The sequence below is a fragment of the Halichoerus grypus genome, chromosome 5 (genome assembly GCF_964656455.1).
Source record: "Halichoerus grypus chromosome 5, mHalGry1.hap1.1, whole genome shotgun sequence".
Classification (NCBI taxonomy): domain Eukaryota; kingdom Metazoa; phylum Chordata; class Mammalia; order Carnivora; family Phocidae; genus Halichoerus; species Halichoerus grypus.
Genome location: NC_135716.1, coordinates 114,761,378 through 114,776,367, shown reverse-complemented (window position 1 = coordinate 114,776,367; position 14,990 = coordinate 114,761,378). Strand labels below are relative to the sequence as shown.

At 33.9% G+C, this 14,990-nt stretch overlaps 1 protein-coding gene across 2 annotated transcripts in view; it reads left to right on the top strand.

Moving 5' to 3' along the window:
* Window positions 1–14,990, top strand: part of PKN2 (protein kinase N2) — a 139,540-nt gene that overhangs the window by 41,073 nt on the left and 83,477 nt on the right. For both annotated transcript variants that reach the window (XM_078072793.1, XM_036099453.2), the window contains exon 2: window positions 7,000–7,300. In XM_078072793.1, the coding sequence (XP_077928919.1) occupies window positions 7,000–7,300 (301 nt within the window). The remainder of the gene's footprint in view (window positions 1–6,999; window positions 7,301–14,990) is intronic.

Sequence of the window (14,990 nt, the reverse complement as noted above, 5' to 3'; positions counted from 1 at the left end):
AGATGAGCAAACAGGTACAGGAAGATGGGGATAACATGCTTGAATTGCATAGCTAGTGACAGAGAGCTGGTGTTAGAACTGGTTTCTTGTTTTCTGGTTGAGAGCATTCTCCCCTGGATTGGATTAGATGGTGAAATTAGAAGATTTATGTCCTGCCAGTATTCATGATTTAAGGTACATAATATCTGTTAATTAATGCAAATCAGGTCAAGGTGTAGTTCAAATATAAGGAAATGGATACTCCTAGGATCTCCTCTAAGAAGGCAGTAGAGTGTAAAATAGCACCAAACCAGGAGTCAGGAGACTGGTATGGTAAACCCAGCCACGTCACTGACTTTCCCATGTTACCTTAGGCAAATTGCTTAGCTGCTTTGAACCTGCTTTCCTCAAAACTAAAACAAGGGAGTTAGGCTACTTGATCTTTGAAGTTCTTTCTAGCTAAAACATTATATGAGCCATTGTTCCCAGTGAGTTTTTATGGGCTCTCTAGCATTTCTTGGCATCTAACAGATCAGACTGTTTTATATGTCTATAGTGTAGAGAAAATAACAGCTTTTTTACTTCTTCTCTGGGAACTTGGCCAGTGAGGAGTAAACATCCTTTCCTAGCTCTCCCTAAATGAAGTATTTGATCATAAGTAACAGACCTTTTTCTTCATTTTGTTCTTTGAATCTGATCCTGTTCTTCTTTTACTGTTTTTCTTTACTTCACTGTCTGTTAAAATGTAATAATTTGAAAGTATCAGTTTATGTTTTAGTCTACAAATCAGAATTTCATTATTTTATAAAGTAAAAATAGTTGTATTTATTAAATACATAATTTCACATCTGTGTATTTGAAATACGTGGCTCACACGTGATATTGTCTAATTAGTGGAATGTGTAGTCTTACCCTTTGCCTTGAAATTGTATTGACTCAAAATGACCTAGTTAAATAGCAAATATACTATAGATTATAAGATACCAGTATAGGCTTTACATTTGCCAAAACTGAAATACAGTGAAAGTTATTTTTGGTTTCTTTTAAATAATGTCTTTCCCTCCTTATTAGATAGGCAGCATATGTTCGTTACTTTAAAAAAATGAGCAAATTTGGAATACTTTAAAGAATAAAATGAAAATTCCTCTCCATTTTCTTACCCAGAAATAATTATTTTTTTAAAGATTGTATTTATTTATTTGTCAGAGAAAGAGCACAAGCAGGGGGAAGTGGCGGGCGGAGGAAGAAGCAGGCTCCCTGCTGAGCAAGCAGCCCGGTGCGGGACTCGATCCCAGGGCTCTGGGATCATGACACGAGCCAAAGGCAGAGCTTAACCAGCTGAGACACCCAGGCGTCCTGACCCAGAAATAATTAATATTTTAATTTATTTTTTTGCTAACCTTTTCCCCCCATTTTTATTTTAAACATAATTTGAAATAAAATTGTGTGTACATAGCAATATATGAGGCTGTACATACTACTGTGGAATAATAAAGGGTGAAAATAAGAGAAATCTTTTCTTATTCCCTAGTCTGTTTGAAATTCTTCTGTTGTGACACTTAGTAGCATCCTCAGTTTTTCTCTCTCCCTATAAATTGGTTTAAAGCTCTGCTATTTGTAAGTTTTATGAGGAAGTCCATGCCTATAACACTGCCTTGTGTATGTTATTGATGATTTTTAAAATTATTGAATTGACCATTCTATGAAGTAATAATTTATAATTATTTCTTAGGTTATATTTCTAGAATTAGGATGACTAGGTGAAAGAAATGACTATTTTTAAGTTTCTTGTTACAGATTTCCAGCTTTTATAAAAGACTTAAACAGTTTACATTGGATTATTGCTAACATTATGATTAGAAAAATCTTTGTCAGTTTCAGAGGTAACAGTGGTGCATTCTCTTCTGCCACAGCACAGTTTTTCTTTAATGTATATTAACAGATACATGATTAGTGAACAGGAGAATGATGTAAATATAACATGGACTCTAGGTTAGTTCACCTGTAATTTTCCCCAGAATGTTAATATTTTGAGGCAGATTTAAAAAAAAATTTTTTTTTTTTTTTGAGAAAGCCTTAGCAATATCTGAAGACCTTAAGATAAAAGCTCAAAATCTTATAGAAGTTTGATAGTTTTGGGCCTCTGTTGTCATTAAGGAAAGTCTTCTGTTGCTCTAATTGTCATTCATTTGTTGATAAAATGCCTTTCCTCTGTTTATTTCTGTTGTTATTTTCATTTATCTTATTACAGTTTGGTGTGGCTTTCTGGCCCAAGGATTTATATCATTCTTCAATTCTGGAAAATTCCCATTCATTTATCTTCATGCAGTACTTCTCCCTCATTTTCTTTATTCTCTTATTCTGGAGTTCTTCCTAGATGCATCTTGGGTCTTCTCATTTTATCTTCCATGCCTTTTAATTTCTCATATCTCTGTGTGATGAATTCAGAGTAATTTCCCCAGTTTTCTACCTGCCAGTATACTAATTCATTATCTTGGTCTAATCTGCTATTTAACCTAACCACTCAGTTTTTAATTTATTTTGGTTCCTTTGAAATCCATATAATTTTTACTTTCTGTTTCTTACTCATTGGGGTCTCTATTCCTTTTGCTTAGCCACTTGAAACCTATTTAACTAAAAATCATTTCAGTTCTATAAATCCTGAGGGTATTAATTTTACTGATGATTTCCTTTTGTTTGGATTTTATCCATTTGATTGAATGCATTAAACTTATGGATGATATAAAATTTAAAATAGAACCATGAAAGACTTAAAATATTTTTTAAACAAGTATTTTGTGATGCTGAATTTAGATAAATAGGGCATAAGAAAGACAAGGTAAAATAATGTAAACAGCAAAATGTTAGATTAATTTGACTAGAATGGAGTGGCTAGCTTATGATTTCAGTGATAAAAGAGATGAGAATTATGAGGTTTCTTTTATGTATAGATAATTGGTGCAGCATTATGAATATTGTTAAGAGTTTAGTTTTATGCTTAGGATTAGTTCATTTTTTTTTAATCTTTTATCTGCATACTTTCTGAGCATATTAGTGAATTTTAAAAGGAGTTTGTGATTAGAGGTTGTATCTAACTTTATTTTGAAAAGATGAAAAAAGGTATCTACTGTTTAATTTGGGAGTAGGCATCAAATTTTACAGAGTAGAAAACAATTGTGAATGCAGATGAAAGTGTTAAGCTTGTAAACATAATGTAATATAGATGGTGTAGACAGTTATTACCGCCTGTAATAGAAGCTACTGAGACAAAGATTATCACTGAAGGTTTTCAATGGTTAAATAGCTATTTATTTTCTGAGGCTAATTTATTTTACCTGTGTCAGAAATATTATTTCATTGCCCAATACTGATTCTGGCATTTATGATATAATTGTTTTATTATTTTTTTTTTTTAGGGTAGAGACATAAGTTAATAAAATATCTCATTTCACTTGTTTCAAATGCAAGAAAATTATATTTTCCAGTAAATTTCACAGTTTACTGCACTAAAATTTTTAGGAAAGGAGTAATAGAAAGTACTGTAATCTTTCCTGCCTACTGTCAGGGGACATTTATCTTAAATTACTGGTATCTCTTGCTCCTTTTCAAAAAATATTTAAACCATGTCACAACAAAAGATGGGAGTAAAATATGGTTACTAAAAATTTAGGCTTATGAAAAGGAAGAGAAAGCAAACATGCTTAACCACCTATGGTTTATATCTAATCCTAGCTAATATAGTTGCTATGGTTGAGTATCAGTTTTGCTTTTGAGTTTCCTAGAGTATAAGTTCTCTTTATCAGAAAGAGGAAAGCATGAGTTCCTCAGCAGTGACAGACTTTCCTGAATTCAAAAAGAAGAATATTAGGGGCGCCTGGGTGGCTCAGTTGTTAATTATCTGCCTTCGGCTCAGGTCATGATCCCAGGGTTCTGGGATCGAGCCCCACATTGGGCTCCCTGCTCCGCGGGAAGCCTGCTTCTCCCTGTCCCACTCCCCCTGCTTGTGTTCCTGCTCTCACAATCTCTCTCTCTGTCAAATAAATAAATAAAATCTTAAAAAAGAAAGAAGAAGAATATTAAATAATATAATGGACTAATCATTAAGAAAGCAAAACAGAACTGCTATGCCGGGTATAAGCCTTGCCCTCAAATTGCTAATAGTCTTTGGGGTAGTGAAGAGAGGCATTTAATCTAAATTCTAAGAGGGCATAGGCAGGAAATTCTTTCCCAGGAAGATTTGTGGTCAGCTTTGAAACAAAATAGAAGTTAGGCAGAGAAGGGACTAGGAAGAGATAGTTGAAGAAAAGAAGGAAAGGTAGTATATCCCAAAGGTGCAGCATGCATTAGTAGCTGAGCCAAGAGATTGTCTCCAGCAGTAAATTCTGTAGTTTGATAGGATTGGGATTTAGGTAGCAAATTGGAAAGAAATGAGATTTGAAGTAGGCAAAAGACCTTCAAGGATTCACACCAAATACTGATGCCATTTTCATAGAACAGGTTTTTTTGTAACAGCCTTTATATTTTAGTACCACAATTCTCAAACTGTACAACAAGACTCTCTGGGGTGCCTCAGCAACCCTCAGGATGTTGCAGTGTATTTGAAAATTTCCAGGGAAACACAGTGACACCATTTGTTGGGTATCATGTGAACTAACTGGAGTCGGTTAAGTTTTATTATTAGATTATTCTACATTTCCTTTGTATGGAGGAACAGAAAATGAAGGTGGGAGTGTCCAGTCTGATTTCAAAGTTTGAGAAATGGTGAAAGTACCCAACATTAATAAGTAACTGTAGTTATTAAAGAATTTTTTTAAAATGTAATGTTTTCTTTCATATTTGTATTATTTCAAACAGCTACTGAGTTATAATTTAAGTATTAAGTAATTAGGAACTTACTATTTAATACAGAATTGTTAGATATTTCTCTTGGCCTGTAGGGCATATGGAAAAAATTACTGACACACTAAGGTCACCATGAACCAAGAAATTTAGGGAACCTCTAGCTTAGTACATAATACTAAAGCACAAATTTATGAAAGCAGTTCATGTTTTCTGAGTCTGTAAGGTTAGAAATAAAAATATCTAAAGGAATGCAATTAGCTTAAACTTTTTCATCTAAGTATTGTTTGCCTCAATCCACTTTACCTGAAGCCAGACAGCAGAAATTTGGCATTTTATTTTTTGACAGTAGTCATGTGTTATTGTTTTTGATAACCAGCCAAAGGTAGATTCATAAACTTTGGAAACTGAATAAATGGATGATAGGATTTGTATTCCACTATAAGTAGTGAAAAATCTAGATATTGTTTTAGTCTGGTAGAAGATCATTATATATCCACATAAATAAGGATCAGAAATTTAAGGCCAATTAGGTATAGATCACTTTTCCCAGGAATTCTTTATCTCCAATCCATGGAACCTGGAAATTGTATATACAAACATGAAATTTTCTTTGTTCTACTCTTTTTGTCAGAGTTCCAAAGGGGTTCTTGGCCCTAGAAACGTTAAGAATAGATCTATCAGTTACTTCATTTTTTGTGTAGTATGCCCTTTGGCACAGGGTAAATTGGTCCAAAGCCAAAACTAGATCCCACATATTCCCATCTATTAACTCACTATTCTGCAAGATAACCTGGTTTTTAGTGGTTAAGAACTAGATGTAAAAAGTATTCGCACCCAAGAATTTAAGCAGAACTTATTTATATGGTTATGATGGATTCCTGAAGAAATTAAGGAAAATCTTTTAATTAATTGGATCTGTGGTTCAAAAGGTACGTAAGGGTGCACAGTGAAATGTTTCTTTTCTAGAACCTTCACAAACTCAGTTCCTCTTCCCAAAGGTAAACATTATCTCTAATTTTTGGGTTTCAGAAATTAAAAATTTTAAAACCGGTAGTATTAAAGTAATGGAGCTTAAAATAGCAAATGAGGGCGCCTGGGTGGCTCAGTTGTTAAGCGTCTGCCTTTGGCTCAGGTCATGGTCCCAGGGTCCTGGGATCGAGCCCCACATCCGGCTCCCTGCTCGGCGGGAAGCCTGCTTCTCCCTCTCCCACTCCCTGCTTGTGTTCCCCCTCTCTCTGTCTCTCTCTCTCTGTCAAATAAATAAATAAAATCTTTAAGAAAAAATAAAATAAAATTAGCAAATGATATACAAATAGCTAGGACATAACTTTGGTTTGTTTTAAATGTAGATTTGATGTGCTTACCTAATCTGATTTTTATTTTAAGATGAATAACTGATACTGTGTATTATCTTAGCTTCTATCAGTAGGACATAATTGAGACATATTTTCTAGTAATGATGTTTTTGTAGTGAGTCAGCCAAGTTATCAATTAGGATACTTAGCCATGAAATATATAGAGTTCTGAATATAGTTTCCAAATCCTGATGCATTTAATTCATTAACCGGAAGTGGTCGTAAGGATATAACTTTATTTTATTTTTGCTAATATTAGTTTTTTAAGAGGTTTTTTAAAGAAGATCAAATAGAATTGTATCTTACCTATGGAATTTAATAATAATTTTCACTTATTTGAGTGACTGTACAGTGTGCCAAGAATTGTACTTGGAGCTTCACATAAAATATTTTGGATTATCACAATACCTCTGAAAGGTGGCAATATTATGTTGATTTTACAGACGATTAAACTGAATATTTGGAGGGTTAAATAACTTGCTCACGAGTCACAGTGTAGGTGTTGGGATCTAACTTGGGTTCATAGGATATCAGAAATCCACTCTCTGTATAGAACCCTAAGATGCTTTTGTGTGTGTAGATGTGTTTACTTTAATATAAATTTGCCAGATAATGCTATTTAGTCAGTGGGCAGTTTTTGCACTTAGGATTTTGTATGGTAATAGTAAAGGTAACTAGTCTCTTGCTTATTAAGGAAATAATTAAATGTAATGTACTTAATAAGGAATCACTGAATACATAGTTTTGCTCTTGTGCTGCACATGTTACTGAGCAACTAACTTTCCTAAACTACCACATTTGTATGTTTATTTTTTTTCTGTAGGGAGATTCCCGAAGTCTTCCATTTTCTGAGAATGTGAGTGCTGTTCAAAAATTAGACTTTTCAGATACGATGGTGCAACAGAAATTGGATGATATCAAGGATCGAATCAAGAGAGAAATAAGGAAAGAACTGAAAATCAAAGAAGGAGCTGAAAATCTGAGGAAAGTCACAACAGATAAAAAAAGTTTGGCTTACGTGGACAACATTTTGAAAAAATCAAATAAAAAATTAGAAGAACTGCATCATAAGCTACAGGAACTAAATGCACATATTGTTGTTTCAGATCCAGAAGATGTTACAGGTATATATGTATTTTATTTGATATTTATATAGTGTATTAATAAGAATTGTATCATCTTTGAAATTAGTAAGCTTTGTGACATAACCGTTTTTAGCTTTTCTGAAAGTACAGGGACTATATTTTCCCCGATTGTTAAGGTCTTATTTCTGTTCTATTCAGAAGTGCAGTGAGTTGATGGATATGAAAATTGAAACAGGGACGCCTGGGTGGCTCAGTCGTTAAGCGTCTGCCTTCGGCTCAGGTCATGATCCCAGGGTCCTGGGATCGAGCCCCACATCGGGCTCCCTGCTCTGCGGGAAGCCTGCTTCTCTCTCTCCCACTCCCCCTGCTTGTGTTCCCTCTCTCGCTGTGTCTCTCTCTGTCAAATAAATAAATAAAATCTTTAAAAAAAAAAAAAAAGAAAGAAAATTGAAACATTTACTTAGAGATGAGTAACACTGCTGTCTACTCTCTTACCCTCTGTCAGTAAGACATCACTTAAGAGTTATTTTCCAAGATTAATGTTCTGTATTGAGTCAACCACATGCTCTTACCTGATTCATCCTTGTGACCAGCAACACGAGTTTGCCAGATGACTTTTGAAAGTTAGAAATGTATTCTGTGACCGAGGGATATTTTTATTCTTTGCAAATGTAATTAATCAAACCTATGACCTTTGTTCTGTGTGCTCTAAGCAACTGAATTAACAACTAAGCCACCAGGCTTATTGTTTGAAAAGGAAGAAGAAGAAAAATTTTAAAAACCAAACATTACTTTTTTTCTTAAATATAGAAAAGAAAAAAATATAACCCATAAGTCTAACCTAAGATTTTTAAACAATGGAATTAACAAATGTTCATGTTGGAAATTTTTCAATGATACAGAAAGTAAAAATAGAAAAACTACCTCTCTCCACCTAGGCTCTCTCCTTAAAGGTAGCATTACTAACTTTTTGTTGTATATCCTTCCAGAAGAAAAATTTCCATGTTTGTACCAATATTTATCCATTTATATATGCCTTCTTTCTAGAACTTTTTACTTAAAAAAATCCTATAAGACACATTTGTCTAATAGTTTTGTCTTTGCAAAGATGATATTTTGAGCAAGGTTTGTAATCTTTATAACCTTCAGTGTCTTCATTCACAGAGAAAAAGAGTGGTATATGTACAGTAATGTATCCAACACCGTAGACATTTTAGAAGTACCTGTGAGATTAGCTAATAAGAAATAACAGATATAAGCAAAATTAAATTTGATTAAGAAAATACGTAAATGTGACTAAGAACCTGAAATTACCAATCTAAAATATTGGATAAGATACTTCAGATATTTAGTGTACTTAATAAAACTTATTTTAATGCATCAATTTCCACATCTGGGCCTTACCTTAGGGATTTCATTTGGAGACTCTATATAGAGATTTCAACCTTGTAAGAAGAGTTGAATCTTAAAAATGATAGAAATCATAGAGAAACCAGTCTTCTTGTTTTAGAACTGAAATAATCCCAAAGATGAGAATTAATTTTCCCAGAATAACAAAGTTAGCTAGAAACTCTTCAACTCATCTAGTATTCTCTTACCCACACATTCAATAATTACATATAAATGGAAATTCATGTTATGAAAATGCTTTTCTTAGCAATATCATGTAAACTTAGAAATAGCCTGTTCTTACTGGAACTCTGCCGAGCTCTGCATTTTTTGCCCATTACTTCCTTAGAAGTCTAAAATAAGAAACGGCGCTGGAGCTTTAAACTCTGTTTATTTAGAGAAAACATTTTTTTTCCTCACAGAATACTGATAACTACCTTGTAATTGGAATATTGAGAGTTTTTGCCACACAAAGAGTGGCCCATTTGGTTTCCCTAGTCCCTTTTAAAAAATCAACTTTACTGAAGTATAAATTACATATGATAAATGTACATTTAAGTATATGATTTGATGAGTTTTAACAAATGGATATACCCAGGTAACTATTACTACAACCAGTGGATCCTGAACATTTCCATCACTTCAGTGGTCCTCTTGTATACATTAATTCTCAGTCTCCAGTCTGCATCCCTGGCTTTAGGCAACCACTGGTCTACCTTGTATAAGTTTGTCTTTCCTAGAGTTTCATATAAAGAAATGACCTGGGGTCCTACTAACAAATTCTTTTTCTTTCTCAAAGCCAATTCGGATATCACTGTGAAATCTTTCCTGACTTTCTCTGATTATCTTTCTTTGTTCTACTTTGTACATTCATTATTGTATCATGTTGCATCATAATTTACTACTGTACATGTTTAAACACTAAACCACATGCTCCTTGAAGGTAAGGACATGTTTTTATTCACCTGTTCTCAAGGCTTATCATAGAGCCTGAAACGTAGTAGCTGTTTAGTTGTAGATCTCAAAAAAATAAAAAGAAACCAGCAAATAAAAATCTTGTATTAGTTCTTATAATGAATACCAAAATAGACTTTATCATAGTACTTTAGAAATTTAACAACATGGGGAACAAAACCTTGAATAAAAGTTTTAAATTAAATCAGAAATTTTCTTTACTGATCTTTGTTTCTTTCTTATTTATTTATTTATTTATTTATTTAATTTTTTTTTTAGAGCATGTGAGCCAGTTGTGAGGGGGCAGGTAGGGTCAGACGGAGAGGGGGAGAGAGAATCTTAAGCAGGCTCCAAGCCCAGCGCAGAGCCCAGTGCGGGACTCAGTCTCACAACCCTGAGATTATGACGTTAGCCAAAATCAAGAGTCAGATGCTTTACTGACTGAGCCACCCAGGCGCCCCTCTACTATCATTTTTAATATTAAATTTTCAGATAATTGCAGGGCAAATATTAAGTGAAGTGTAACTTTCTTACTGTGACTTCTTAATACTTAAGTTTGTGTGTGGAATAAACTTGACAATTTTGTTAAAATTTGAGTTTATTAAAAAAAATAGTTCTCTTTGCAAATGGCATAGTCACACAACTTGGTAATAAGCTTTCTTTTTTTTCTTTTTTCCTCATTACTTATTTAACAGCAGTAAAAGCAACAACAACACAGGATTAAAGGTAGTTCAACATTAATTTTAGGTTAGATTGCCATAAAATTGTATGTTTTTATATTGTATATTAAGGTAAACAAAATCACTTATTTTAGATTAGATTTGACAAGAAGATTCAAGGACATGGTTCTTTGCTTTCAGTTCTCTAAAGTATGTGGATTAATAACAAGTGTTTAGCTAATTCCTTCTCATCTTGGGGGTATGCAAGCAGAATGACTTAAGGAAAGAGGGACAAAATTTAAGTCTGCATTGTATGAATAATTACTATGTAAATAGGAGGTCTGCTCTTAATTCACCTTTGTAATAATTAACTCTATTAACCTTTAGTTTCTTATTTGTAAAAATAAGGATTTTTATCAGATAAACTTCAAAGAGTTTTTAAAACTCTTTGTTGCATATTATAATATCAAGATCTGATCATTTGGGACTGTTATTGGTGGAATGTATGATTGTTCATTTATTCTTTTTTTTTTTTTTTTTAAAGATTTTATTTACTTATTTGACAGAGTGAGAGATAGCGAGAGCAGGAACACAAGCAGGGGGAGTGGGAGAGGGAGAAGCAGGCTTCCCGCCGAGCAGGGAGCCCGATGCGGGACTCGATCCCAGGACCCTGGGATCATGACCTGAGCCGAAGGCAGACGCTTAACGACTGAGCCACCCAGGCGCCCTGTTCATTTATTCTTAAGAGTAGCAAGAAATTAATATTTTTGATATTTTCTTCATGCCTATGCCCTGTTTACTTTCTATATACTTTAAGATAGTCTCATTGGTATTATCACCCCACATGGTAATTATGAAGATATGGTTAGATGAGGCTGAATGCACCTTATGAAAAAGATTATTGAATCTCTGTAAAGTGGAGTGGTAATCAGTCTTAGTTGACACCTGAGACTCAAAAGGAAATATTTGGCAAAGAACCAGGGTCCTGAATATTAAACTTTTGTGTATCATCCCTAAAGAAGAGGGTAAGAAGACGAACCATGAGAGACTATGGACTCTGAGAAACAAACTGAGGGTTCTAGAGGGGAGGGGGGTGGGGAGAGGGGTTAGCCTGGTGATGGGTATTAAAGAGGGCACATATTGAATGGAGCACTGGGTGTTATACGCAAACAATGAATCATGGAACACTACATCAAAGACTAATGATGTATGGTGATTAACATAACATAATAAAATTTTTAAAAAAAGAGGGTAAGAAAATATCTCATATTTTATTAAGTATAGCTAGTAATTTGTATAGTACAAGCCCCTCTGTTTTCATCTTATTTCCTTTTCTTATACCTCTTCCTATTTCCATTTTCTCATGTTCCACCAAACTTAGACTGATTTTTACCTATTGAAGTAGTGGATATTTTCTTTAATATCTAGAATATCCAGAAGGGAAATAATTGATTTAGTATACAACTAATAATACTGGAGTTTTTCAGAGGTAACCTTAGAAATTCTGCTAAATTCTGGATATAATAACTAAATTGAAGGAGTTTTCTTTCTTAATGACTAAGGTGCAGTTTATGAAGTCTTTCTTGAATGGAAGTAAGAATTTAATTTTTTTTATTCTGGCCTATCCACCTAAATATGGCATAGAAATTATGGTTGAATTTTATATATATTAAAATATAAGTGTGAAATCTGTGGCCTGGTTTGTTACGTAATTCTACATATTTTTTATTTCTGACTGAATTTCTCATTTTGAGGTAAACCATACTTTGTATTAAGTTTTGAATTCTTAATGAGAGGATTGCCATTGAGTAATTGTGATCATTAATTAGCAAGTCACTTTTAATACCCCTGGATTTGTTTCCTCATCTTTAAAATCATGAGATTACATAATTCATAGATTCCTAACACTTTCTTTGATGATATACTTTTTTTAAAAAGCTAATACACAGTAAAATTGATTCTTTTTTGGTAAACCATTTCATAAATTTTAATATATGCCAGGTTTATCTAACCATCACAATCAGAAAAAGGAACAGGGCTGTTTCTTTGTAGTCACACCCTCTCCCCATTCCATATCCACTGGCAACTGTTGGTCAATTCTCTGTCACAATTGTTTGCTTTTCAAGAATGTCATATAAATGAAATCATAAAGCATGTAATCTTTTGAGACTGACTTTCAGAGAATTGCATTTTGAGGTTCATCCAGGTTTTGCATTTATCAATAGTTGATTCTTTTTTACTGCTGACTAGTAAGTCTGTTATATAGATGTACCACCACTTGTTTATCCATTAACCAAGAGCTTTAAGGTGGTTTTTCCAGTTGTTATCAATTATCAGTAAAGCTGCTGTGTAACTGCCTATTAACAGGTTTTTGTGTGAACATGTTTTTAGTTCACTTTAGTAAATACTTAGGAGTGTGATTGCTAAATCATATGTTAGAGTATGTTTAACATTATAAGAAACAAAACAGATGAACATAGAGGAAGGGGAAAGAGGGAAGCAAACCATAAGTGACTCTTAACTATAGAGAACAAACAGAGTTGATGGAAGGAGGTGGGCTGGGGATGGGCTAAATGGGTGATGGGTATTAAGGAGAGCACTTGTTATGATGAGCACTGGGTATTATATGTAAGGGATGAATTACTAAATTCTATACCTGAAACCAATTTTACCATATATGGTAACTAACTAGAATTTAAATAAAATTTTGAAATAAAAAAATTAAAAAAACAAACAAACTCCTAAAATGTTTTCGAGAGTGGCTGTATCATTTTTCATTCTCATCAGGAATATATGAGAGCTCTAGTTGTTCCACATCCTCTCCAGCACTTGGTATTGTTAATATATTTTTTAACCAGTCTAACAGGTGTATAGTAGTTGAGGATACACAGTACTGTAATCAGAGGTAGGAAAGAAGAAAAATAAAGTAGCACCATCTTTAGGAGAATTTATGGAAGAACTGTGCATGCCCTAGGTACAGAATAAAGAAGTCTTCTCTACCAGGAGATACAGTGTGCAGTTTCCAAACACTAAGATGTAATAGATACAAGCAGTTCTGAAATTTTTAATGCCTAAGTTGCTTATTTAACCTTAAACAAATAATGTTACAGCCCACAATCTTATCTATGCAATTTTTGTAAAATATTAAGAAAGCTAAACCTGAGGTTGTACTAGTTATAGAAGATTTCAGCAACATTACTTTAGTTGATGACCTATGCCAGAGGTCATCCTGAGTACACAAAATAATTGGTTAAGCATCCATTAATAATAAGTGAGCATTCATTATAGTCTGAGCAGGTTCAGATGGCTATATATGGTAAGCATATCTGTTTAAACACAAAAGCTCAATTTGCGGGGAGATATAAACAATTAATATAACTAACACATGGCAAGATTCTGGAGCAGTTTTTTTTTTTTTTAAGATTTTATTTGTCAGAGAGAGAGAGAGTGTACAAGCAGGGGAGGCGGCAGGCAGAGGCAGAGGGAGAAGCAGACTCCCCACTGAGCAGGGAGCCCGATGCGGAACTCGATCCCAGAATTCTGGGATCATGACCTGAACTGAAGGCAGATGCTTAACCTCCTGAGCCACCGAGGCGTCCTGGGAGCAGTTTATTCTTAAAATATCAATTTATAAGTACCAGGTGAAAACCAGAATATTGGCAAGTGAACAGTAGCTAAGACTTTAGATGGAAGTTTGTGAAGGAGATAAATAGTAAGCTAGTGCTTCAGCATATTACTTTGATTAATTTAAATGTGGCTAGGTTCACTTCAACTATATTTCCTCTTGTATTTTTTTTTTTAATGCGGTAAATAAATAGTCCTTGTTTCATAAGCAGACATGCTGGCTATACAAGTACCATTTCACGAATATTGTGTACTGGGAGTCAGCTGGGTATAAAATAAAGATCAAAGATTATATGATCTGAGATCTAATCCAGGTTGGACCATCATTTAGTTGTATGGTTACATACCACTTGCATCCCCTCCAGGACTTGTTTTTCTCATTTATATAACCTGGAGGATGGACTATATATGCCCTTTTTAGGGTGTTTTGTGAATAAGGTGTTTTAATAGCTTGATGAAAGGTCAATTATGAGCACCTAAGCTCTTCTCATTCTGAACATGAAACCTCTTGTTGGAGATAAGTCTGAGGAAGCTTTCTTGGGCCTGGGAAGACTCGAGGTCAGCTACATTACTGTATACCTCCAAAACAATCAAGGAACCAGTTTAAGGCTAGACCTTAAGTAATCTGCAACCTTTAAGCATATGGATTGCTCCTATGTTCTAGAACTCTCATTCATCTTGGAAACCAACTACTCAGTTGTGGTTTTAGAAAAAATACTGAAAACACCAAAAACAGCGTATCTATTGCTCTATACATTGTTGGAAATACTACTAACAAATTCAGTTTTTACTCATTGTTCTGTCTCTGAAAAATCTCAACCCTAGGGATATTTTAACACATCATGTTTTCTGATGACTTCCAAAGCAGTACACCTGACTAAGCTCTTTAATTTTGTTACTATTTTGTCCCTCATCCTTTGCATAATACCTGGATATATATGATGTAATCAGTTCTCTGTGTTAAATACCCTGTGTTGAAAATATCTAACTTGGTTTCTGTTTATCAACTAGACTCTGAATGGTTTTCCTTCTTCCCATACCATACAACAAACTTAGAATATTAGAACTTCAATCTGCTTAACTCCACTTAATTTATATGCCAT